Source organism: Sceloporus occidentalis, unplaced genomic scaffold, assembly GCF_023333645.1.
Source record: "Sceloporus occidentalis isolate IW3139 unplaced genomic scaffold, rSceOcc1.0.p SCAF_4, whole genome shotgun sequence".
Lineage (NCBI taxonomy): Eukaryota > Metazoa > Chordata > Lepidosauria > Squamata > Phrynosomatidae > Sceloporus > Sceloporus occidentalis.
Genome location: NW_028316984.1, coordinates 94,674,773 through 94,702,115, shown reverse-complemented (window position 1 = coordinate 94,702,115; position 27,343 = coordinate 94,674,773). Strand labels below are relative to the sequence as shown.

General features: G+C 41.6%; 1 protein-coding gene across 20 annotated transcripts in view; it reads right to left on the bottom strand.

Moving 5' to 3' along the window:
- BRSK2 (BR serine/threonine kinase 2) overlaps nucleotides 1-27,343 on the bottom strand; it is a 535,565-nt gene that overhangs the window by 95,635 nt on the left and 412,587 nt on the right. For all 20 annotated transcript variants that reach the window (XM_089520942.1, XM_089520948.1, XM_089520947.1 and 17 more), the window contains exon 5: nucleotides 12,140-12,256. In XM_089520942.1, coding sequence (XP_089377068.1) covers nucleotides 12,140-12,256 — 117 coding nt within the window. The remainder of the gene's footprint in view (nucleotides 1-12,139; nucleotides 12,257-27,343) is intronic.

Here is a 27,343-nt window from a genome sequence, read left to right as displayed (position 1 = left end):
TTTTGCTTGATATTAGATGGAAGTTGAGCTTCTTGAAGTACCACATAAAAGACAGTGCAGTGGCTTGGGCCACTCTGAGGTGGGAGTGGATCCCAGGATTGCTATCTATCTTCCCTGCCATTGTAGTGTTGCTACTGTTGTTGTTTGCCTTCACATTGTTTACTATTTATGGTGACTCTAAGGTGCATCTACCACAGAGTTTTCTTGGCAAGATTTGTTCGGAGGAGGGGGTTGTCTTCTCCTGAGGTTGAGAATGTGTGACTTGCCCAAGGTCACCCAGTGGGTTTCCATGGTTAAGCGGGGATTCAAACCCTGATCTCCAGCACTCAAACCAGTACACCACACTGGTTCTCTAGTATTGTTTACTATTTGTATTGTTTAATATATGTGGCTGACTCAAGTACTAACTGTTGTTGAGTGCCTTCAAGTAATTTCTGACTTATAGCAACCCCAAGTCAACCCTATCAAGGGACTGTCTTGACAAGATTTGTTCAGAGGAGATTTGCCTTTGCCTTCTTCTGAGGCTTCAGCAGGTATCTGAAAGAGATGTGGGGAGGGAGGATGGGTCCATGAGAGGGAGGCTTCCACCAGTGCCAGTCCAAGTCACCACATGCCTTAATGGGCTCTGTATGAGGGATTTCACCAGTAAAGTATTGTCTCAACATCTCTTGCATGATTTGAATCAGTGGGACTGCTGATAGAATGAAGGAAAGGCAAGCTGTCACTTCATTATCATTATTATATCTGTTCTTAGCTAAACTTTAACACACTTAACTGACTGATGCTCTAGCTTAGAAGGATACTGATGGGACAAAGGCCGGATGAACTGCCACAACTTAAAAAAACTTGTTTTGTTTTGAAAAACAGCAAACGTAATAAGTATCTAGCAAAACAAAAACAAAAACAAACTCCTGGTATTATCCATATGAATGATGAGTTAATCTCCCCTTACTTGAGTCTACTGTGTTTCCACATTTTATGTGGGTATCTCTAAAATACCCCCAAGATAGTACATATAAATGAATAACACAATTTTAGCTTCCCAGCGAAGCAGGTCTGGTGATGTAGATTCCTGAATCTCAGTGCAAATTGGGCTCTGCATCAAACTAGAGATACATGCACAAGCCTAGCATCCATTTGTTGTTCTGTAGGCTTCTTGCCTTTAGCATACAACACAAAATAATCTGCTAAATTGGAATGGTACCATAAACAGATCCATCCCCATTGGATTGTCCTTGCTGGACTTTGAAACTAGTACTTTGAAACAATATAACTATGTGCATTATAAGTTAATCATGTAGTCTTTTTGTTGATATTTAAAAAGTAATCTAAACCATGTAAAACAAAGTAAGGCATTTATGTTTCCATTTACTGGCTAAAGATAAACACACACAAGCATGTGCTGAGGCTAATATTTTACATGGATGAAACTGGGGTTTAGGGAGCAATAGCAAGGGAATGCAGGCTACAACCTGACCACTCAACAGCTGCATTTCAACTGTTGTGACAGCAGCATGAGTTCTTGGCATATCCACTCTAAATTTGCTGCCAATTCACAGCAACTCTATATCTCCTTCTTTATCTTGGCTAACAGCTCTAAAGGGGATCCTCAGGCCAGCCAGGATGCACGGAAAACTCATTTCCACACTGCCAATCACCAAACAACTTTGACTGCTGTAGAAAAGAAAATCCAAATTTAATCAAAAATCTATTTATCTTTCCACAAAGTCATGAATATTTCTTTGGCTCTTATCGCTAATTATTCAGCACAAGTGCATCTAAGCAACTTTATCCCTGCCTCTTCCCCCTAGGCCATCTCCTCATCTTTTCTGTTACATCTCCAGGCAGTAATGGTACAATCTGCATGGTGTCTTCAATAACAATATCACTCAGCAAGATCAAGAAGCAGTTTTTGCCAGCAGCCTCTACTGTGGTATGTAATAAGAGGAAGGAGGGTTAGAAACACTACTTTGAGTGAGGAGGTTGCTTTCCTTGCATTGGAAACGCCATAGACAGCAACGGGACTCTGAAATGCTGTTCCCCAGGCCTTGCTTTGAAGCATAATGATTTGGCAGTGTATTCCTATTCTGTCACTTTTAGGACATAACCCCACATAAAACTTAGGTCTGGAAAGAAGCTGGTATGGGGAAAGATGGGCAGAGAGGAATAAAGCTGGCAAGAGGGAAAAGCAGAAGCAGTACTTATGTCAGAAAGCTGCTTAATCAGTGAGCCCTGTATGTCTGCTTCTGTTTGATTTTAGTTAATCTCATGGTATCTCATCACCCATAGGTACAGGAAAACAAGCTTGTATACATGTTCTTAAGCAATAATAATCCAGCTCCCTCTACTATTCCAAATTGGCAAAAACTATCTTGATTAATCCTCTGCTGTCCAACTTTCTCAGTTTCTTTTAAAATGTCCCCGTTTCAGTCTCCTCCTCCCACTTTCCTGTTTTGTCCTCAGCTCTTCTACTTCAACTGCTGCAAACTGAGTTCAAAGTGCAAAAGTATTTTGCATTCAGTTAAGTCAGTGGGAGGAGAGGACAGCAGGAGGTAGAATCTTGCCCTCTCAAGCAGGGTGAGACAAAAACAAACTGCTGTAGCCTCCCCTAACTTCTACGTTCTCCCTCATTAATACTTTTTGCCATCTTGACCACACTCTGGCCACACATGTCCTGGCTTTCATCTGTAAAATACTGGAGGGTATAATTGTCTAACTTGTAGTTTCAATCTTGTCCTTGTTTTAACATGCCTATAGATGGCCCTGTGCCCCTAGGCTCTGTAAATACTGCAGCACCCCAACTTGGAGAGACCATGGCAAAGGACTGCTCTTTCAGTTTGCTTTAACTTTGAACTTCCTTCTGTAAGCAGAGGTGAGAGGAAAATTTGCAGCACAGTCTGTCAATGCCAAAGATTTATAACCCATTTTATATCCTTCTTATAGGTCTTCACAGGTGAAATTATCAGACTACATGCAAGATGACTGAGAAGAAAGTAGACCCCTAGGCTGCTGTAGAGGAGGGCAAATTTCAGCTTATGTCTGTGTCCTCTAAACACCATTTTTGTTGCCCATGAACCCTTTATGAGCCCTAATGCTTTTTATTCCACCTTACTCCGCCCCCAAAAAGGTTTTCTGTTTTCAGAGACTTCCAGAAACAGTAAGTTTGTGTCTGAGAAGGCTGGATTTCGATTTAAATGACAAGAACAACAGAAGTGGACCATAAACCACTTCTGGTTTTGATTTGGATTACTGATGTTTTGCATTTTGAAGCCTAATGTGGTCCATTTAAGGTCCATAGAGCTGAAAATAGTGCCCACAATCTTCCAAAATTGTCTCTCTTGCTTTAGAGGCATATCTTTCACTGTCTTTCTGTGTGGGATAGGACATACAGCTATTTGGTCCAAAAACAGGCCCCTCGCAGTTCATGATCTCCACACATGCCTTTTCTTACCTTGTAACAACAGGGCCTTAAATGGAGAATTTATGACTCATTTTAAGAGCCTATTCTTTAGTTCAATTACTTGTTGAATGTTACAGAGAGTTGCTATGCAGTTTCATTGTAAGGGAAGGACAAAAATCAGAAAGTGTTGGTTCCAAGTATTTGTTGACTTTCACATCACCTTCCAGTTGCCACCCAGTGGGCACTCAGAGGTTTTGTAAGTGTGGTTCCTCATGCAGCTAATTGTTTCACAATCCCACAAACAGCCCTCTCTCATACTTTTGACTTTGTGGGTGTGGAGCTAACTGACCATAGCATAATGTGAGCTTGAGGCTGCGATACCTGTTGTACAACCAGCTGCCAAACTGTGGAATCCAGTGTGCTGGATATATGCTGTGGTAAATGTGTATAAAATCATGGCCAAATGAACCATCCCACATTTCTTTCTAGATTATACTCTCCCTTTCCCAAATACACTCCTACACTGTTCAGGGGGTGTTTTACAATCCACACACAAAAGGAATAACAGAAGAATAAAATCAGTGAACATTTTACCTTGCTTTGTCAAGTTACACTAATGCTCTTTAAAATGTTTATGTTCATATGCAATATTATTTATGAGGAAATTTATGGGGTATTCAGTACCTTTTTAATGACACTCTCCTGCAACAAAACCAGAAGTTGAAAAAGAAACAGAAAATAAAGTGTCGACTGTACCAGCTATTCACAATATGTCCCAAGGAAAGAACAGTTGGAGCAGAGATATCCTAGTAAGTGCAATTCTTTACCATTAGAATCAAGCTGAAACTAGTCATTGTCATTCCTCCCACATATATGGAGCTTTCTGGATCAGAGTAAGGATTCCCTACAGAGGCACCAATGTAAAATGATGTTGCATAGAAACAGTTAGTTAAGAACCTCTTATCAACCATGTCAGTTTCTTGTACAGAATGCCTCTTTAGGGATTTAGGTTGGAGGTGGAGGCAAACCCCATAGATGTGTCAACCTCACCATAGTTACTGCTCATTTTGAGCTGAGGGATTTTAAGTGAGGCAGCACTGAGGCACAGTGCAGTAGTGTGTTCTCAATCTGCCTGGCTGCCTGCAGCAATTCGTGTATATCAGGGATTCAATTTGTTCAAACTGTGATAAGAAAAAGGGAGAAATTCTAACTGGTCAAAATATAAAAAGAATAACATAACTAAGAGGGGGAAGTTAATTTCCAGGAGAGTAACAAAAGCAACAAGAAAACAACAAAAAGCCAACCCCTAAATGAGTGCCTCAACATAGATTTTAACTTTCCTTTTATAAGTGGCCAGGGCTGACCCCAAGTAATTTTAGAAAAGGAAATGGGTACCTTTCTAACAATTAAAAAGATGCACAAATCTCTGGAAAGTTCCTACAGACAAAATGAAACATTTACAAAGAGATAGCCATGTTAGATTGTTGCAACCAAGGAAGCCTAAAGATTACCACATTTATAACAGAATAAGACAGTGAAGAAGAGGGAAATTAAATACAGAAATGAATTCTGTGTATTTGGTACAGGGCATTTATGACAAGATAACCCTTCATATTCTGCTCCTGTATATCACATATATGGCTAAAGTTCCTTCTAGAACACCATTACAAGGACTCGAAAGTGCTTTGAGTGACTAGTCTCCACTTATGTGTGTATTTTATTGGCATCATGTCTACTATATTTAAGTGTTTTGGAAGGCTGCATTGGACAGCTAGGACTAAAAAGGCACTAAGAGTAACACAGACATTTCTAGTACTTATTGTTTTGAAAGTTCATGACCTGTATTTCTATATAATAGATATGAAAAGCATAGAATGGGAGAAAAGTGAAGGCTGTTATTACAGCAGGGATACTAGTGACAAAGATGGGAAATTCTGCCAAGTCTACTTTCACTCAACTCATCAAATTTCTATAGTTCCATTTGCATTTTTCTAACATATGCAATTTCCTCTAAGCTATATAGTGCATTTTCTTCATAGTATAACACACTTTTCCCATGTATGGACTTTTTCTCTCCACAGTACACAGGGATTTTGCATGCACTTTCCTTACTCCCCTCTTTAATATACATATTTTGAGTGTGAATGTTCAGTCAGTGCACATGTTCACATAATTAGCGAAATTGCAGAATCTAATTGAGAAAAATTCCCAGTCATCCCTATTAGTGATACTAATGCTAGGTCAAAAAGGAGACTGAAAGAAGAACTTCTTGCATGCCAGCCTTCATAACAAAGCCATCTTAACTTTCCCTCTGCTGACAGCCAAGCATTTGGGGACTATAACTAGCTATCTGCAATATCATAAATGTATCATGCAGTGGAGAAGTGGCTCTGGGACAGATGGGAGAGCCTTTTCAGCATTTAATTGCCTTGAATTTTCTTTGCCCGGAAGGTAAAGGCAAGTGAGAGAATGAAGAAATCTGAACTAATAAAAGCTGTATCATGCCAACTCCCCAGCTCCATCTACTCTCTGCTGTTTGCTCTTGGGTCTCCCTGGCTCTTGGAGAAATGCAAAGACTTGCTGAATTACCCTTGTGCTTTAGAGACCAGCTTTCCAGCACAAAACTTGTTTGGCTATGCAATTTCTACAGCAAGCAGAGCTGCTGGGTTTCCATCCTTCTAACAAACCTTATGTATGCCATATTCTTGCTCTCAAGTGTCTGTTGCATGTAAGTGTGTGCTCACATATGTGTTTAAAACTGTGCATTCCTCTCTCCCAATAAATTTGTAAACAAGTAAGGATGCCAGTAAAGGGCAATTTGAACAATCAAGATTTGAGGTGTAGTCAGTCAGTAAAAAATTATGTTCATTAACTGTTCATTAACTGCTTCCTCTCTTTACCTTCCCAATTCATCCTCTAAGATATATAAAAACAATCAAGGCTGCCGTTCTTATCACTTCCTTGAGGGATTTTTTTATCTGGAGCAAACAATCTGTGCTGATCTAATAAGTAACTTGCAGCAACTGCTAAAGCTGAAATATGGATGTTGGGATGGGGAGGGTTGATCTGGACTAAAAATCTTTTACTGAGCATTTTTCATGTGACACTTATATCTGTTTATTTATGTATCTGTTTTGCTGTAACATCAAACCCTATTTGATCCCTGATGTTCATCAGACAGTTAACTGGAGTGATGATGGAGGTTTCATTCAGTTAACCAATGGGATAAATTGCCAGTTTCATCCTGTTATCCTATCATATCCTATTATCTATGCTGGAAATTACCTTTTGACACATACAGAAGAATGCTTTTGTTGCAATTTCTTGATTCATTTATGATTTATTTTTTAAGAAAGTGATTGAAGGCACGGGTTCCACATCAAGCATAAGTGAAAATGTTGCCAATTTCATGAAGATTCTTCATGAAAAGAACAAAAGTCTGATGCTGTTTATGGACTTCTTTACACACACACACAAACAAACAAACACACCTATAATTATACAGCATGACATTGCATATTTCCCCGTTCTGCTTACCAGATATGCTACAAGGAACCAGCATCAGCCATGCTGGGCCACCTGCCAGGAGAATTAATGAAGTGGTGTAATAGCTCACATGGAAGCCTAGTGATTGCGCGTATAATGTATCTGCAAGGCAGGGGATCACAGAGTTGCTGTTTTCTGTTTATTACACACACATCTCTTCTGTTCCATTGATTTCTTTATTAGTGCATTTTAAGACAGCAGCATGGGGGTTTGTTCAGCTCTAGGCACTGAAGTCTGAATTCTGTAACTGCCCATAGACATCACATTTACCCATTGAGATTTTAGGCAAGGCTGACTGTGCCATCTGTTTTTTTACCTGCTGAGTGGTTCCCTAGAAACATGAATTATCCTACAACACAATTTGAAATTAGAAAGCCATTTTTTTAAAAGAAGGGGAAAAATAAGGACTGAGATCATACTGGAAGATCACAAGGTTCCTCCGGGCATAATTTAATTTCACTCCCTCCTTGAACACTTGAACTACCTGTTTTCTAGATGGGCATCCCTCCCACACCCATTCAGTGACCAGGGGAAGATGAGGGGCAGCCAACTGGCTCTCTTCCTGCAGCTGCCCATTGAAAGAAAAAGCACCCTCTTGGACCGACTGGGAATCCTCCAGAGTTCAGAAGGATGACATCTTCTTCCTGTAGATGGTTGAAGAAATGGAGCAGGCTGGCGGCATGGTTGCCCTTCATCCTCTCCTGATCCTCTCATGGCCAAGGAAAGGTTGTGAGAAGCATCCAGCCAGAAAACATGTAGGTGACTTAGAGAGAGGGTCATTAGGAGACACTGGATTCCTCCATCCACTAAGATAAAAAATATTATATACACATGTATAAACTTCAGTTGTGCCTGCATATGCTACCCACAGGATGCCAGCCTACATTTTAATAGAAATACATACTTTCTTTCCCACATGATAAAAGACTGGGTATGAACAGAAGCAACAAAAACAATAACAAAAAGCAATGAACTGGAAGTTCATTCCTACTAATCTATGACTGATCTGATCTGAAAGGTGGCTGGAAGATAAATGATGATGGTTGCCTATGGACATTATCTAAGGTTATGCTACTGGCTATGTGTCTAGTGTAGGAACTCCCAAATGATGGTTTAGATAGTTGTGTTGGTCTTGTGTTTAAACAAACATGAGGAATGATGAGACTAATCTGCTTTAGTGATGTTTTTAACTTTGTATGTTTTTATTAATTTTAATTGTTTTCAAATTTTTATTGTGATGTTTTTATTAATGTTTTATCTTGTGAGCTGCCTTGGGTCCCTTGTTGGCATAGAAGTGAAATAAATAAATAAATAAATAAATAAATAAAATAATGCAAGTCCCAAATACTGACATTTAATAAGTTCACATTCCCACTGCAGGTTACAGACACATTACCAAACATATTAAACTGTATCAGAACACAAGCTTAAAGGAGTTTTTGGACTGAAGGAAAGGATATGTTGTGTGTCATGACGGTAGTGCAATGAGGAGGGAGGGTGGGATTCCAGTCCTCTAGATTAAAACTGAAGAGAGTTGGCTATTATTACCACACTCTGTTTCCTTGACTTTGGCTGCTCCCACACTGCAGAATAAATGCAATTTGACACCATTTAAAATGTCATGGGTCAGTTCTATGGAATCATGGGATTTGTAGTTGTGGCACCAAGGCTCTCTGCCAGAGAAAGCGAAGTATTTCACAAAACTACAAATCCCAGAATTCCATAGCATTGAGCCATGGCAGTTAAAGTAGTGTAAAACTGCATCCGTTCTGCAGCGTAGATGCATCATTTCACACAAAGAATCTGTTAACCCATCTTCACCATTCCCATGCCACATGAAGGTTAAGAATCAGGCTCAGACTATCAAAAGGAGAACTTTAAGATCAAGTAAACACAGAAATTATGAACATTAGGACCTTCTTAATTATGACTGTAGAATTCTCTGCCAAATGAGGCCCATTGGGTGAACTTCAGTCTGTCATTATACATATCGGTTGCATCTTTCTAATGAATTGGGCTTTTTAGTGTTGGACTGGACTTGATTTTAAAGACTTAATTTGCTGGATGATATGCATTGGTGGATTTTTTAAAAAATGTTTATTTGATGGATATTCTGTTTACTCTATTTACTCTTACATATATTTTCTGTTGTTCTTTGGTAAGCCGCTTTGATAACTCACAGGGTTAGTTGACAGGTGTTAAATGAGAGAAAGGAAGAGAGGGAGGGAGGGAGGGAGGGAGGAAGGAGAAAGAAAGAAAGATGGAGATGGATGTGGGGAAGGATTATTCGTTAAGGATGATTTATTATGGATTTATTATGGATGGATGCTTCAGGCATATATGAGGCAACACCATCACAGAAATTTGGATCCTGTAAACTCTCCTTCCTCTGCCTTTTCTCAGGCTTTCTTTCAATCTATTGGTCTGCAGTTAAGGGAAACAAAGTACTGATAATTACAAATCTTTAAGTGTTTTGATATGTAGCAAGATGTCTACAATATTCCTTACAGCCCACCATTCAATGCACTTTCCTTGGAAAGTGATGCTTAGAATGGGTGACAGTAGTTGTCATTAAAGTTGCTTCTTGTTCCTACCAGTAGGTGGTGGCAGCATACAAGAGTTTCTGTAAACAGCAAGTTAAACTCCTTGGGGAAACCTGCAATTGAATCTCCATAGTAGTCTAAACACAAGGGAAAACCTCACTGTTACAATTTTGTGGGATTTTAAAAAGCATATTTAGCAGTTCTAGTTTCTATTTTTAGATGTTTTGGATGAGGATATTTAGAAGATCAAAGAAGGACAGTCCACAGAAAGAAAAGATTATATTTGAAATGCAGTTCATTGTATACATACAGTACAAAATCACAGGTTTTACTGAAAGGGAAAATAAACCTTTGCTTATTTTGGATGGCTGTTGGTTTTAAAGAGCCCTTATGTAAGCTTGCGTAGGCAGTTTCCTTTATTTACTGCACACTACTCTTTCCCACTGTGAGTGGAACTCTGCAAAGCAGAGTGATCTCAGTCAAAACCTCTCTACAAGTCTCTTCCATAAAAGAAACAAAATATAACAAACCCACAAACCCCAGTCAAGCTTAAAAACATTATGTTTATTCTTTGAATTTTTTAAAAAATAGCATGGTTATTGTACAAAACTGAGGAGTTTCAGAACCCCAACCACTAAACATTGCAAGTCTTTTCTTGCATACATGAGGCATGGATAACATAAGAGGAAAGAGTAACTTGGGTGGGGTACACACTGCCAGAAAGAGGTGCCTCCCTGGTGCCTCTTTTTGCTCCACAGGAGCGCTGCAGCAACCAAATTGTGCGGCGCTCCTGTGGAGCAAAAAAGGAGCACCCAGAAGTGGCTCCTCTTTGCGACACCGCAAAGCGCAAGAGACATCGCAATGACATTGCAGCTGTGCTGCCCCATCTGGAAGCGGCGCAGCTGCAATGCCACCGTTACGCACTGCGTCTGGTGGGCGTGCCACAGTTGCGGTGCTCTCATCACGTGCGAGGGCTGCTGGGCGTGTGGGTGCTCCACCCACCAGGCAACCCTCTCACGTGATGAGGGCGCCTCAAAGGCCCATCTGTTCCGGGCCTTAGTACACATACCACACTCAGTAGGAGGTCATTGGAGAATCCCCCTTACTGCATAAGTCATCAAACCAAAGTAATTAATAAATAAATAAAACAAAACTTTTATTTATATCCCGCTTTCTGTGACAAGACAATCAAAGCGGCTACAACATGTTAAAATCCACATTTACAAATTTATGTCCCAAATCCCCCCCCCCCCTTAAAACAGGATTAAGTCATTAAACCAAAGGTGGAGAAAGCACTGCCTCTGAAGCCAACCACCACAATCTTCTTTTTAAAAATCATAATTTTCAGACCACAATCACCTCAAAGTCACAGCCATCCCCATTATATAAAACACAAAACACCCTCCCCAACTGAAGCAAACACCCCACTCCCTACAAAATAACTTATTTTCTCTCTGTTTTCCCTTTGAAATGGGGACATAACTTAGTGTAATACCACTTCCTGATACCATTTTAAAAGCGAGAAGGATGGAAAACAACGTATTTTGGGGCTTTGTGGTAGGAGATGGCCCATAAGGGCTGGAAACATGAGCCACCTCCCTCCCATTGAGTAGCCCACTCTTGAGTTAAACTTTACAATTCAAGGTTAGAAATGAGGGACAAAGTTTCTCCCTCGAAAGGCAAAAGACTAGACAAAACTAAAGAGACACACTTGGTTATCAGAAGAGCCCAGGTGGATCTGGCCAACAATCGGCCTGATTCAGTATAATCAGGGAGACCGGATGTCGTAACTGCAAAGGAAGACAAGGCACCACAAAATGTAGGATATTAAAAAAGTAGGATAATACAAAATGAAAGCTAAAAATGCTAATATAAATTCATTTTATATGGTTTACTTACAGCTATATTACATATATTATTATCCTTCCATTATTTTTATTTTATTATATTTTATTATCCCACCCTCAATGCAAATAGGAGGGTAAAATGGATCCATCTAAAGTACTCCTTTTCCTAGGAGCAGCAACAGACAAGACTTGTTCCCAGAGCTTTGGGTTCATTTGTTCCTTAGATGGAAAAAGGACATCAAATGTGTCATTCAATGGGCTTCCTGAGGCCTGCTTGGCAGCCTGTTTCCGCTACATATGAGAGGAGCCTTGAAAAGTATCTTTAGAGGGATTATATTTCTGCCTCAAATAGCCCATTGCCTAATGCATTTGCTGTTGCTCTTACTGCCAAGAAACATGCCCCAAGCTCTGGGGGCAAGTCTTGTCTGCTGCTGCTCCTAGGAAAAAAGATCTAGAAAAGGATCCATTTTATACCCCTATCTGCAGTGAGGATAGGCTACCAAGTAGACAGATTTCTTAACGGTGAACAGCAAATGTGGTGTTACTCAATGGGCTTCTTAGTCATGCTCAGAATGGAGGACATTTTGGAATTCTTCCCAGAGAGAAGGCTGAAATGTAGGTCATGTCCATGAAAAGGAGGATATCTGGTTACCGTGAGTGTAGTTCTTCCCAAAGTAGCAAGCAGAAGCTTCTGAGCAACTCTCCCTAGCAACTGTTCCTCCAGTGGCTTACTGCTTCTGCATCTAGAGATGTTCTCACGGACTGGCTCACCATCACTGTTTAATGACTTCATTGCAACTTACCCACAACTTGTTTCAAGCAAACTATCGCCAACTTGCAGTGATGCCATCCCGAAGTCTGCTATCCGGATATTATTCTTTTCATCCAGCAATAGGTTTTCTGGTTTTAAATCCCTGTGGCTGTAAAGACAGGACCAGATCATGGTTTAAGACAGAGAACAGTTACCCCTTCTCATGTCCATTGTAGCCAACACATGGGGCTTGGTTCTTTTATAACATCTTTCTTTTGGTCTCATTGGCTTTGAAGGAAAATAAGCTAATTATGACACATTTCTTCTTGCTTTGAACTACTGAAGAAAGTACTTTTAAACACAAAGGTTAAGCCTCCAGGATATGGATACTATGGTCAGCCCTTCTTATACACAGATTTTTTTATGCACAGATTCAAGCACCCATGGTTTGAAAATGTTCCAAAAAAGTATAAATTTCAAATATCAAACCTTGATATTCCATTTTGCTATGTTTGCTATATTTAATGGGACTTGAGCATCCATGGGTTTTGTTATACACGGGGATCTTGGAACCAAACCCCAGTGTATAACAAGGGTCCACTGTATCAGCTTATTGATCTGAAGCAATTTCAGTTGCTCCCATTCAGGAATGGTGATTCTATGATACTCCATATATTGTTTGACTGTAACTCCCACAAACCTAGCCAGCATGGTCAATAGTCAGGGATAGCCCAATATAAACTGAAAATGTTACAGGTTACCACCATTCTTATTGATACAGAAAGAGTTTTTGAAGAACATCATAATGTCCAGACTACTCGAGGGTTAGAACCATACCCAGGCAGACTGGTGAAAGCTAGCTGGGGAAAAAAAAAGATATTCCAATTATTGGTGCCCTTTTCCCTTCAGGGTACAGTATATGCAGTCACTCGTACCATTAAAATATTTGCAGTCCTGATTATCCACTAGTCAGCCTTTCGTTCTGAGGAATGACTATGTGTCTGATCACTGCTGCTTCAGAATCATCTAAAAGTTATTGGGTTTCTTGCTTTCTGCTAGTTTCACTTTCCATCTATGGAAATGAGTGAATTCATTCCATTAATCCTAGCAGGTCATTCAGCAGGCCATGGGCTAGTCGTGTGATAGCTCTTCACTGATCCCAACTATAGTATGTTAAAGTAGAGTTATGGTAATGAGCAGAATTGAAATTACCTTTTTGATTCGGATGGTATGATGGTCAAAATACACCTGAATTTCTAAGTGTGATTTCTACCTAGTTTCAACCAGGTTCTGCATATCTTGGAAAGAGCTAAACACACACACACACACACACCTCCAATTATTTTTTCCCCTATGTCTTCTGGGAGCCATCCAGTATCTAAGCTATCCCATACTGGCTAATGAAGCTGATGTGAAAACCTTACAAAAATGTAGCTGAGTTCCATCCTAATGATAGGAATTAGTCATCCCTGAAGAAAATTTCTGAACTCCTGCAGTGTTTGACTCATCCATTTCATGCGGAAACTGCATTTTAGTAAGTGTTTATAAAATCTATTAATAATTTTATCCATTGTTATTCCTCTGGAAGATTCCTGAGATAAAACTAGTAATTGTAAATGTGAGCAAAAGAATAACAAAGGAAAAACAATTCCTTTTAAAACTCTTGATTTTGTAAATATGGCAATGGATAACAGAGATCACAAGAGCACAACAGATTTTCAGAGCACAATTTTGTTGTCAGATTTATGGCATTTCTGCCATTTCTAAAGACGAACACTTTGGAACTATTTTCAGCATGGCAACATTGTAAATATACTGATTTCCAGATACTGTCACTGAAGGTGGCACAGTTCAGATGGGTAATGCTGGTGCTTCAGGTTACCTACAATAAACAAGCAACAAAGACATGACCCAAGATAAGTCCAGCTTGATGCAAGATACCTATACAGCATCAACACTGCCCTCAAACTCCACTTATTAAAACCTGAGCAGAAAGTGTGAGGGGGCATGAAGGAAACAGGTGGAGCAGTGGATGCTAGAAGCTACGATTTCTGAAAGAGTTCAACAGCCTGGATGATCTAATTTATATGCAAAAACAAACAAACAAACAAAAAAAAACCCTCCCTGTGCCAAAATAAGAGAAAACAGAAACAAAACCCTACAATGTGTGCTAGTTGCAAGGGAAATGAACTTCAATTGGTTACACTCTGGATTCCTGTCTTACATGATTGGTGTCACCTCCTCCCTCGGAAGGTGAACAGAGGACACAATACCCTTTCATTGTTCTAGATGCTGAAATACCCCAGAGGCTTTCTCCACATCAGCTGGAAAGAAGGATTAAATAAGGCAGCGGCTTTGGTGAACAAGCAAGGAAAAGCGCTTCATACAGAGACACATATGCCAAGAGGAAAGATGAAAGAGAGAGACAAAACACAAGAAACCCTGTCCTTTGTTGCTGTTATTGTTGTTGTGTGCCTTCAAGTTATTTCCGACTTATGGTGACCCTAACACAATTCTATCATGGGGTTTTCTTGGTAAGATTTGTTCAGAGGAGGTTTGCCACTGCCTTTCCTTGAAGCTGAGGGTATATGACTTGCCCAAGGTCACCTAGTGGGTTTCATGGCCAAGCTGGGAACCAAAGTCATAGTCCAGCATTCAAACCACTACACCATGCTGGCTCTACAAGCAAGGAAAAGTGCTTCATTCAGAGAAACATATGCCAAGAGGGAAGATGAAAAAGAGATAAAACATCAGAAAGCCTGTCCTATCTAGTCCCATTTAGAGTAGTAGTTAGTAATGTCCAGATCTTTTCTGCAGATGGTGAAGCAAACTGCAAATTTAAGCATCCTGAAAGAAGGATGGCTTTCAAAGGGTATTTGTATGTATGAGGATAGGCATACTTGAAAGGTCTGGGGCAGAGAATGTCGTATGTTATCATGAGAATTGCTGATCACAAATCACAGAAGAGCGGCACAGTCCAGATAGATTTTCCCCCATGTGACGCACACAGATTACAGTATATAATCCAACTGCACAAGTGCATGAAAAGAGAGAACTCCTGCAGTGTTGCAATTTAAAAAAAAAAAATCGGAATAAGTTTTTTTTAAAAAAACGAATGATTGATCTAGTCCTGTCAACACTGTACTGCAGTGTGTTATGGACCAATGACAATAGGTCTTCTTTAATTAACCCTACAAGTTGTTGTTGTTCTTATTATGTGCCTTCAGTTTCTGATTTATAGCAACCCTAAGGTGAACCTATCACAGGATTTTTTGGCAAAGTTATTCAAAGGAGTTTTGTCTTTGCTTCCCTCTGGGACTGAGAGAGTGGGACTGGCCCGAGGTCACACAAGTGGGTTTCCATGGCTCAGAGGGCATTTGTACCCTGGTCTCCAAAGTAATAATCTAAAAATCAAATCCCTATACCACACTGGCTCAAACTCTTCAGGAGTCACACAGAAGTCTTAAAAGGAGAAGAAGTCTCTTCTACCCCCACTATGCATTTATTTTATTTATTGACTGATTAACCAATTTCTTGGCAGTACCCAGTGCCTTCTGTCAGTTGAATAAGGTGATTCAAGCAAACATCTATGCTGGTGAAACCTAGCATATATGAAGGGGTGCTGAAAAGTTCTTGGCCCAACCAAGAAGGGAATGACCTAGACACATTAAACTTACATGCTATTTCACATATTCAGCCCAAACTTCAGTGCACTTGGCACATCATTTCTCAAGTTTCTTTTATCGTTAATAAAAAGCTGACGTCTGGCCACTGAAATATTATTTTTCTGCTTTTGTCACCTCTGGATCATTTGAAAAAGTCATTTCAAACTTTTTTAAAAGTTGGGAAACAAGAAATCATAACATGGAGCAGGATCTGGTAAGAAAGGGAAGATGGTCTATGTACGCATACCCCAAATTGCTCAAAACATCCATCTTCTTGCCAGCCCTGTGAGCAGGTGTGTTGTTCTGCAAAGAGAAAACACTTTCCACAGCTTCCTTCATCACTTTTCCTTCAAAACCTCATCTAACTGGCATAGCACGTTAAAGTAGTATTCTGCTCTGTTGTTTGGTGCTTCTGAAAGATAGTCATCAAAATACCTTCTTTATCCCAGAAAATGTGGCCACGACCTTTCCCTCTGATCTTTGAGTCTTGAATTTCTTTAACTGTGGAGAACCCAAGTGCCACCACTACAAGAACTATTGTTTGGTACCCAGATGATAGTGATGTAACCATGGCTTTATCTGCACTGTAGAAATAATGCAGTATCACATAACTTTAATTGCCATGGCTCAGTGCTATGGGATCCTGGGATTTGTAGTTTGTTGTGGCACTAGAATGCTCTGACAGGGACAGCAAAATATCTCACAAATCTACAAATACCAGAAACTGATAGCACTAAGCCATGACAGTTAAAGTGATATCAAACTGTATTTCTTCTGCAGTGCAGATGCAGCTATGTTTCACCAACACTGGCAGGTTGTTCCAAAAACTTATCACTAGATTGCTCAAAATGCTGCAAAATCAACCTGGAGGTATCCACTCAATTCGTTTCTGGTCAGCATTCATACATTTTGGCACCTTCCTAGCTGACAGCTTCTGCAGAACCAACTATGCATTATAATGCTAATACATTTCTAGAACATCTCTACTGTCTAAGCAATTGCTTTAGATGAGATCCACCAATCTGCCAAAATCAGGTCATGAACATGCTCAACAATTTTAGGAATTGACACTGTTAAAGTTTCCCAGACCCTGCTACATCTATGCTCTCAAAATCTCCATGCTAAACATTGGCAGACTTCTTCACAATTGTCTATGATGGGCATTTGTCACTCAATATTTGCATGACACACTCATGGATTTCTTTTGGAGTATTATTCTGCATGATCAGGAACTACACAGAACTTCCAACTACTGAGTTCGAAGAGTCTACATGGGTCATTCTCTCCAATCCCCTGCCATGCAGGAACCCACAATCAAAGCATACCTGACAGATGGTCATCCACTCTCTGTTTAAAGACCTCCAAAGAAGGAGACTCCACCACGCTCCAGTGGAGTGTGATCCACCGTCAAACAGCTCTTACTGTCAGGAAGTAGTCTTTCTCTCTCTGTTTCCCTATGTTTGAATATACCTTTAAATTTAATCAGTAAAATTTTTAGCTATTAAGTATATATACTGCCTGTTTCCTTCAGTTTGATAAAACTAGTTTCAGAGAGACCCAAAAGATTCAGTGCTTCCATTTGTGAACTCTGTCAAAGAAGTAAAAGGTAAAGGTATTCCCCTCTAGCAAGGTTGTCGAGTTGTCTCTGACTGTAGGGGGTGGTGCTCATAACCATTACCAAGCCAAAGAGTCGGCTTTGTCAGAGACTACTCTGTTGGTCATGTGGCCAGCATGACTGCATTGAATGCTATTACCTTCCCAGTGAAGTGGTACCTATTTATCTACTTGCATTTGCATGCTTTTGAATTGCTAGTTTGGCAGAAGCTGGAAATAGTGATGGGAGCTCACTCCATCATGTGGCACCTGGGCCTTGAACTGCCAACCTGCCGATCTGGCGATCAACAGAGTCAGTGTATTAACTCTTGAGCCACCATGTTCCATTGTCAAAGAAGACTGGATCTTAATTTAACCAGCCTTCATCATTCTCAGAAAAGGGTTTAACACCCTGGGAATCTACTTCTAATGTGATGCTTCTAGGTCCCAAATGTCTGAATTATCCTTAACTAAAAGGTATATGTGGACAACCAGTATGAGGCAGTAGTCTGAGTGTTGGACTAGGACCCTAGTGACCAAGGTTCGAATCCCTGCTGGGGCATGGAAACCCACTGGGTGACTGGGAAAGCCACATTCTCTCAGCCTCAGAGAAAGACAAAGACAACCACATCTTGTGAAGAAAACCCTGCAATAAATTCGCCTATCGGTCACCATTAGTCAGAAACAACATGCAGGCACAATTATTTGTATCCAGTGGTATTTTACATGATGTTATGACCTGAAGAATCCTGCTTAGTTCCTTTTGATCCACTACTCTGGTGTCTTGACATACAGCTTTTAAACCAGTGTTCTTTTATCACTCGGGAGGATGCAGACAAATCCCTTCTTGTTCACTTGCCCCCACAGAAACACATAGAGACAGAATTGTGAGCCCTGGCTGCTTATCCCAGCAGACGTGGCCTCAGGCAATGGAAAGAGAAGAGGCTTTAGTATTTATCAATATTCATGCAAAATCCTGTATCGCCCCCTCCAAGTCTGCCACCTAATAACCTCTCGTAACCCAAATAAAAATAAGATGAAAAGAGAAGCCTGCTCCTCATTACCAGAGGGAAATTCCTCTCACTGTTCTCCCTCCCCTGTGGAATAATTGGCATTATTTATTACCACAGAAAGCTAATCAGGTTTGCCATTGGGCCTTTCCTGTAATCATACTTGTATTTGTCAGCACTGCAAAACCAAAAGGGAACAGCCAACACTCACACAAACTGATGCGAGACCAATGGCAGGACTGCTTGGTGATGTCACAAGCAGCCAATCCAGACTCTCTTAGCTGTTCTCCCTGTTCTTCTTTGCAGACTCTGCATGCTGCTTGGCATGGAGTTTTCCCTTCTTCAGTCACAGGGGGGAATGCCTCCTGAGGAAACCTAAAACAGGAGCTCACCTCCCATAGCCTTCCCCCAGGCTGTAACACCATTTCCACTCCTGAAGTGGAAAGCTACCTAAAATGCTGTTCCTACACAGTTGCCAGAGTGACTGCAAATGGAACTAAAATAGCTCCACATCCTCCCTACCATTGGCACGAAGTGTCTGTTTGTATGCCCTGCCAGCCAAGTGTTCCCTACACTGCAGCTCAGTCACTGAAGTGGGTGTTTACCTCCAGGGATGGTACTACAAAGAAGTTGATTTTCAAAGGGGTGGACAAGCAGCATTTGATACGTGCACTCCCCCCCCCCCCCCCCAATTTTTCATTTTAAAGTACTTTTGAGTCTTTCTTACAGTCTGGCACTAGATGGTCAGTTTCCACTGAGCTATTATGTACCCAGTCACTGTCTTGATCTATGTTTACTTTTCAAGTTAAGATGCATGATATAAAATTGGCTGTTGGCCAGCTGTGTTGTTTTGATCCCTGCCATTTTCAAGTACTTGGTTGAGCACCCAGGGCAATGCAAACAAATTTCAATGCTCAATTCACCAAGGGGCTCACTAACTAGTGCATTGTTCTCCAGTGACTGAGGCCTTGTTTGGGAATTAACAGGTGAACAGTTTGTGTTCACACCTCTACTGCAACATACTCTGCAAGGTCTAGACTAGTGAATAAGACAAAATTAACCAATGAATTCAAGTTACAAACATGATCCACAAGCACAGACAATTCCTAGTAGTCAAAGCTTTGGTTCCTCATTGTCCTGGTAAAGACTATTTCTCAAGATAATACCATATTCAACCAAAACTAGATAATTGCACCAATCTAGCATCAGACTGGGCACCTGGTCACAGAATGTGGCATTTCAGGACCCTGTGTGTGTGAGAGCAAGAGAGAGATTCAATGAATCAAGGTAATGTACAAAAGTATTTGTGGGCAGGAAGGCAAAAACTCAGGATGCACTGAGATTTAATCTCATACTACAGCCTATCTTATTCTTTCTGGGGGGGGGGGGTGCCTGCATGCCTGTGTACAAATAAATAAATAAATGGATAAATGGATGGAGTCCTCTGATCTCAATGAAGCAGCTGTTTTAGGATTCTTTAAAAATATATATACATGTTGCCACTTGCTATAAATTCTCATCCCCTTTTCTTTTTAATGCTTTCCAGTTTTAACTGTATTGAGATGTTAATTGCTATAAACCACTCTGGGCCAAAAGGCAGTATGAAATGCATTTTTCATAAGTATGTGTGATGAAAACGTTATGAACATCTATTTATTTTGAGATCAGCCAACTTGCTCTAGATTGCATTCAGATGAAAAGATGGTAAAGACTGGCTGATGAGCTCTTTTAATTATGTTTTCAAAATTTAGAACTATCTCACGAGACAGGTGTGTCCCAGATCTCCAGGATTTTAACAGGAAACCATAAACTTGTTTTACCAAATCTATGGTTTAAATCTGTGGGGCTGGACCTGCAGCAATCTTATCTGAGCTTCTGCTCCCCCCCATCCCACATGTGACTTTCCTTGCCACTGCCACTTCCTTGCAGTACCTATTAATTTATCATTGCACTTATGGTCACAGCAGTCATACTGTTCTCAGTTTTCAGCCTTCTCAGCAACCACTTGATTTCTTTCATCAAGGCCAGCTTTACTGCTGACAAGGTGTTGGTCATTTCCACTGTGGACAATTTTTCTTCTGAGGATACTCAAGCAGCCTTTCCAAGGGGCTCGCCCTCTGAATGCAGGAGCCAGAGCATCTTTTTCACAGTGCTACCTAGAGTGTGGATCCATGGGCTACTGGTAGTCCATGAGCCATGACTTCCTGGTTCCCTGGTGAGTTTCCAGGAAAGAAAAATACAATTGTAGCAAATGGTAAATTGGGAAAACTTAATTGCCAGTTTCTCTTATCAGATAGCTTAAGAAGCACTGTTCTCATATTCTCAAAGGGCTCTGTGACTCTTCCACAACTTCAAAAGCAAGTACAAAAGCAAAATATTCATTTGGTTGCCGAGATGATAAAAGTGGAAGAGAGAAGAGGTGTTTGTGGGAAAGAAAAAGTAATGGAAATCAAAAGTAATGGATGTAAACGGAATAAATTAGAGGAAAATAAATAAAGAATACAGGAAGAAGAGAAAGCAAGTGTTGCTGAGGGATGGGAGAAGTTTCCACTTCTATCCTTCCAAGGGATCACTAGATATATGTGTATGTGTATGTTCTTTCATGTGCATTTGAGACTGCATGTGGCCCTCAGGACTGAAAAGTCATATTCTCATAGCTTATTCTTTTTATGATGGTCTTACTGATTGCTGACATTGTTAACATTTTGAGATTTTTGTTTTTAGAATTGATTTTCAATGGAAGAGATTTTGACAAACTCATTTGGACTTCATTTAGGGAGAAAAAGGTAGAACACACATGCACACTGATATTGACCCAAACCACGAATGGATAACTAATTTATTCATAATTATACTGCCATGGCCACTGAGGTGTGACCCAAAGAACACAGACTCTTAGTGCATGTGTGCTTCACCTCTCACTCTGTGTGTGTGTGTGTGTGGGGGGGAAGAACGGTTAGAGGAAGACAATAACCTTGGGAAAAATTGGTTGTTTCCAGTCTCATAGTGCCTCTTGCACACCGTAAGCAGTGGTTCATTTACCTTACAGAGGAAACCCAGTGAAGTATGAGCAACTTCAAACCTGGCTGCCATGCACCAGAAAAATGGAGCTGTAGCCTAAGCAGAGAAGTACTGAGGTCCTGATTTACTGACTTTTAATCAAATGAAAAATCCAATATTTACAAGGTTGATCTGCTTCCTTTCAAACCATTCAGCAAATAAAATGATTTTAAAAAGTAAATTAATATCAGATGCTTCTATTTCATGGATCCTATGAGGAAAGATTTGGCATTCTAAGAGATAGGAATCCACCCTGGATTATCCATAAAAACAAAGCTGTGGAAAGACAAATAGCAGGGCCCTAGAGGGGATTTATCAGATTTCTCTGTGCTTATGTGCTTCCAGGAAGAGGGTGAAAGTAAATGAAGATACCATGTGTTGGTGTGAGCATAAGAGGATCTGTCTATTATATCTATGGTTAACAGGCATCCATGTTCCGTCATTAGCCAAAGAAGAAGCCTTCATTTTCAGCATGGTCATGACTGGATAACCTGGCTGATTAGATGATTTGTCATCTTGAGCCCTCTGGCAGAGCAAGGTCAGGCTTCATCATTTGAAAACACACATTTTAATGTTTTCCCTTGCTAGGAAACTAATTCCACTTCCCCCTCACATTCCTCCTCCCAATTTCTGATTATGAAGTATTATAAGCACCACCATCTTGGGAATTGCAAAGCTTGCACATATACTTTACAGGGGTCAAACTAATGCTAAGTGGTTAACTTCTTTACAAATGGCACTTTGTCTCATCAGCCCAGTGATTACAAGATAAGGTAACTTCCTTGTCCATTCATTCAGTCCAGACAATCTTATGTGTTGATGAAAAAGACTAGCAGGTCATAGAAAATGGAAGCAAAATTTCAGCTTGATTAAGGGTGGTCAATCTGGAAATGAGAATCCTTAGTTTAACTTCACAGCCAGCCAGGCTGCAGGCTTGGACAAATCACTGTCTCTCAGCCATATTTTCTCATCTCATTTCACTCAGATACTGTAAAGCTGGCTGGGCTAGGTACAATCAATCCAAAAAGCAAATCTTGATTTTGTCACATTATATAAGGACACCATTCTACTGTACCATTGTATACTGCTACATTTCATCTAAACAGTTGTGGTTGTTGTTATTTGCAGTCAAGTTGGCCTTGCCATATGGTGATACTATGACCTCCTATTCTTAACCTCTGAAAGAGGATGAGGTTTTGGAAAGGTAATATGAAAGAACTTGATCCTCAAGTATTAAGATGTATTATTTAACAGCAAAGTCTGAATCATTAAGGTCACAGTATTGGCAACCCTATAATGGGGCTTTCTGGGCATAGCTCTTCAGAGGAAGTTTGCCATTGCCTTCCTTTGACGCTGAGAGAATGTAACTTGCCCAGGGTCACCCACTGAGTTTACATGGCTGAGCTGAGAATTGAACCCTAGCCTCTAAAGTCGTGGTACAACATTCAAACACCACACTACACCAGCTCTCTACGCTATAGACAGACTGATTCAATCAAGGTATCATAGGCCCTTTCCAGATGGGCCAAAAAGCACGTACTGAGTACGTGCTAGGGTTGCCTGGGAGCATCCCTTTTAGATGCACTCTAACCCTAGGACGTACTCTGTACGTCAAAATGGCGGTGCCCTGTCTACATGGGCGCCGCCGTTTTGACATGATGGCCGCATCGTGTCCAAATGGCACGGTGCGGCCGTTACACCCTGGTGCTGCTGCAGGGCGCCTGTGATGCCCTTTTAGTGGCGGTGAAAGGAGCTCCAAAACGGAGCTCCTTTCGCGCTGCGTATCGCTGGTGTGGCCATTACGTGGCCGTGCCAGCAATACTAAAGAGGCCCCTTTCTCTCTTTCCCCGCCGCTGACGGGGTGTCCTTGGGGCATGAAGCCCCAAGGACACCCCTTTCCAGACTGCGGGGAAGTGGCATTTTGCCACTTCCCCGAGGCCTGGAAAAGCGGCAAATTGGGGCCTTCGGGGCTGCTGCTGTGGCAGTTCAGGTCCCGATCTGTCAGGGAAAGGGGCAGGTGCAGGCTGCCCCAAAGGGGCGGTCTGTATCCCGCCATAAAATCATAGAATCACAGAGTTGGAAGAGACCACAAGGGCCATCCAGTCCAATATCCACGACCTTGAGTATGCACTACCTGAGCAGGGCTATTCTTGACCTCCATTCATAGAATCATAGAGTTGGAAGAGACCACAATGACCATAAAGTCCAACCTCCTGCCATGCAGGAACTCTCAGTCAAAGCATCCCTGACAGATGGCCATCCAGCCTCTATTTAAAGACCTCCAAAGAAGGAGACTCCACTACACTCCAAGGGAGTGTATTCCACTGTTGAACAGCCCTAAATGTCAGGACGTTCCCCCTAATATTGAGGTGGAATCTCTTCCTGTAGCTTGCATCCATTGCTCCGGGTCCTAGTCTCTGGAGCAGCAAAAAACAAGCTTGTTCCCTCCTCAATATGACATCCCTTCAAATATTTAAACAGGGCTATCATATTATTATTGTTGTTGTTGTTATTGTTATTGTTGTTATTGATGGTATTTATACCCCACCCTTCAGCCCTAAGGGTTATCAGAGCGGCTTACAATTATTATTTTTAATTAGATGGTTCCCTGCCCTCAGGCTTACAATCTAAAAGACACGACATAAAAGGAGAAGGGAATGGTGGTGGGAAAGGGGATGAGGTCCAGTGGTTCTTCTCTCCCTCTGAGGCCTGGACCAAGGCAGATGGACTGGAGGGAGGGCTCTTCTTCTTCAGGCTATCCCTGGTGGAGCTGGGCCTGCCTGGTCACTCCCTCGCAGGCCGGAGGATGGTAGTTATGGAGGGAGGAGTCTCTTCCTTCAGGCTAGCCCTGATGGAGCTGGGTGTGCCTGATGACTCCCTCGAAGGCCGGAGAATGGCAGTTATGGAGGGAGGAGTCTCTTCCTTCAGGCTAGCCCTGATGGAGCTAGGCCTGCCTGGTCACTCCCTCGCAGGCTGGAAGATGACAGCTATGGAGGGAGGAATCTCTTCCTTCAGGCTAGCCCTGATGGAGCTCTGCCTGCCTGGTCACTCCCTCACAGGCTGGAGGATGGCAGTTATGGAGGGAGGGGTGTCTTCCTTCAGGCTAGCCCTGATGGAGCTTTACCTACCTGGCCACTCCCTCGCAGGCTGGAGGATGGCAGTTATGGAGGGAGGTATCTTTTCCTTCAGGCTAGCCCTGATGGAGCTGGGCCTGCCTGGTCACTCCCTCGCAGGCTGGAGGATGGCAGTTATGGAGGGAGGAGTCTCTTCCTTCAGGCTAGCCCTGGTGGAGGTGGGACTGTCTGGTCACTCCCTCGCAGGCTGGAAGATGACAGTTATGGAGGCAGGAATCTCTTCCTTCAGGCTAGCCCTGGTGCAGCTGGGCCTGCCTAGTCAACGCCCCGGAGGATCATATCACCTCTTCACCTTCTCTTCTCCAGGCTAAACATCCCCAGCTCCCTAAGTCTTTCCTCATAGGGAATGGTTTCCAGATCCTTCAGCATTTTAGTCGCCCTCCTTTGGACACACTCCAGTTTCTCCACATCCTTTTTGAATTGTGGGGCCCAGAACTGGACACAATATTCCAGGTGGGGCCTGACCAAAGCAGAATAGAGTGGCACTATTACTTCCCTTGATCTAGACACTATACTTCTATTGATGCAACCTAAAATTGCATTGGCCTTTTTAGCTGCCGCATCACACTGTTGACTCATGTTCAACTTGTGGTCTACTTGGACTCCCAGATCCCTTTCACATGTAGTCTCGTTCAGCCAGGTTTTCCCCATCCTATATCTGTGCATTTCTTTTTTCCTCCCTAAGTACAATACCTTAAATTTCTCTGTGGCCTGTTACAGACTGCCAAAATAAAGCTGCTTCGGGTCTCTTTGGAGGTATGCTGTTTAAATGATGCATGCATCCTAAGAATCCGGAAGCTGCACCAAAGCTGCACTCCAGTGCTTAGGAATGGAGTGTGGCTTTGGCGCAACCTCCAGACTCTTAGGACCCATGCATCATTTAAATAGCATACAAGAGACCCGAAGCAGCTTTATTTTGGCAGTCTGTAACAGGCCTGTATTGAATTTCATTTTGTTAGCTTTGGCCCAGCTTTCTAGTCTATTCAGGTAATTTTGAATTTTGATCCTGTCCTCTGGAGTATTAGCTACTCCTCCTAATTTGGTGTCATCTGCAAATTTGATAAGTATGCCCCCAATTCTGTCATCCAAGTCATTGATAAAGATGTTGAATAGCACTGGGCCCAGAACAGAGCCCTGTGGGACCCCACTGATCACTTCTCTCCATTAATAGTGACTAAGTGAAAATACAGAAAATCTTTTAAGAATTTCAGTGTCTTCTTCATCTATGTTTAAGCCATATACCGTATATACTCGACTATAAGTCGAGAAATTTATGCCCCAAAATGGACTCCAAAATCAGGGAGCGACTTATGGAAGGGTCAATAGGTTACTACTGCTGATAAATTTAATTAAAAACAGTGCCCACCTTCCTCTGTAGCCAAGTAAACAGCCCCCCCATTTGAGTCCTGGTGCCGGCAGCCTATCCTCTCTCCGTGCGAGAGAGAGTGTGTGCATGTGTGTGATCCTTCAGCCCTCCCTCGCAGCTGGAGCTAACAAGCAGCTACTGAGGGAAGGGAGAGGGATGCAGAGAGAGGGAGCATGCCCAGGCTTAGACCCCTTTTTGCAAGCCTTGGATCTGGAAATGCAGGGCTTAAAGGCAAGTGTCCTCCTTTTTTCCCTGCAAGCCTTGGGTCTGGAAATGCTGTGGTTAAAGGAAAGTGTCCTCCTTTTTTCCCTGCAAGCCTTGGGTCTGGAAATGCTGGGGTTAAAGGCAAGTGTCCTCCCCCCCCCCCCCCCGCATGCCTTGAGTCTGGAAATGCTGATGCAAAGAGGGGTGTGTGTGTATGCACCCAGACTTGTTTCCCCATGCTGATATTGTGACCCTTGAGAGAGGTTCAAAGAGGAAGATGTAGAGAGGGAAGTGGTGCTTTGTTTCCCCCTTTAGATCTTTTGTAACATGCCCTCGACTTATCCACAGGTCATATCAAAATCCATGATTTTGGCCTCAAAAACTGCCCTCGACTTATACATGAGGCCAACTTATACATGAGTATATACGGTAAATCAAATGTGGCCTATATAACAATATATATATTGTTAATGTTCAGCTGTGATCTTGCTTTTGCATCTAAACAGCCTCACTTTAGAAAAACAACTGAACACCTTCCAGTATCACAGCATCAAATGGACATGGCATACCAAAACAAAAAAACAAACAAACAAACAAAAAAAAAACACAAAAAAACCAAGCCACTGTCTATTATTATTTTTTAAAAAAAGGATTGTTTGATCGTGGAAACACGAACCTGCAGACCTTTTGTTAATTGGGAAACTGTAAGTGTCTGTTGGACTGATGAACTATCAGTACAAAGGACTTATGAGTTTGGCCATATAGTTTAATAAGGAAAAATCTTGTGGCCTGAACCAATGGGCTACCAAAGTAAGTGGGACTCTCTCCATTAAAATTAATGAGTTTCAGATTGGGCCCTCAAGCTGTTATTGATTTCTGTCAGCTCTCTCTTGTGCTCTGTTGACTGCTATAAACCCATCTGTGCTACTTGCCTATTTTCTCTGGACTTGGCATTCAATCTACCCCATATCCTCTCTTTTCTGTGAGCTTTTCTACACTTGTAGCTTAGAGGAACTCAAAATTTGTGTGATGTTGATTCAGAAGGTATGCACGACCTCTAGACTATTAGGATACCAGTCTCTTCTGCCTTAATGAATCAACTCCAGTCTCTTTGACACTTCACAGTTAAAGCACATGCACACCACTTTAACTTCCATGGCAACATCCTATGGAATCTTGGGACTAACATTTTAGGGAAGGTGATTGAGAACTCTCAGGCAGAGC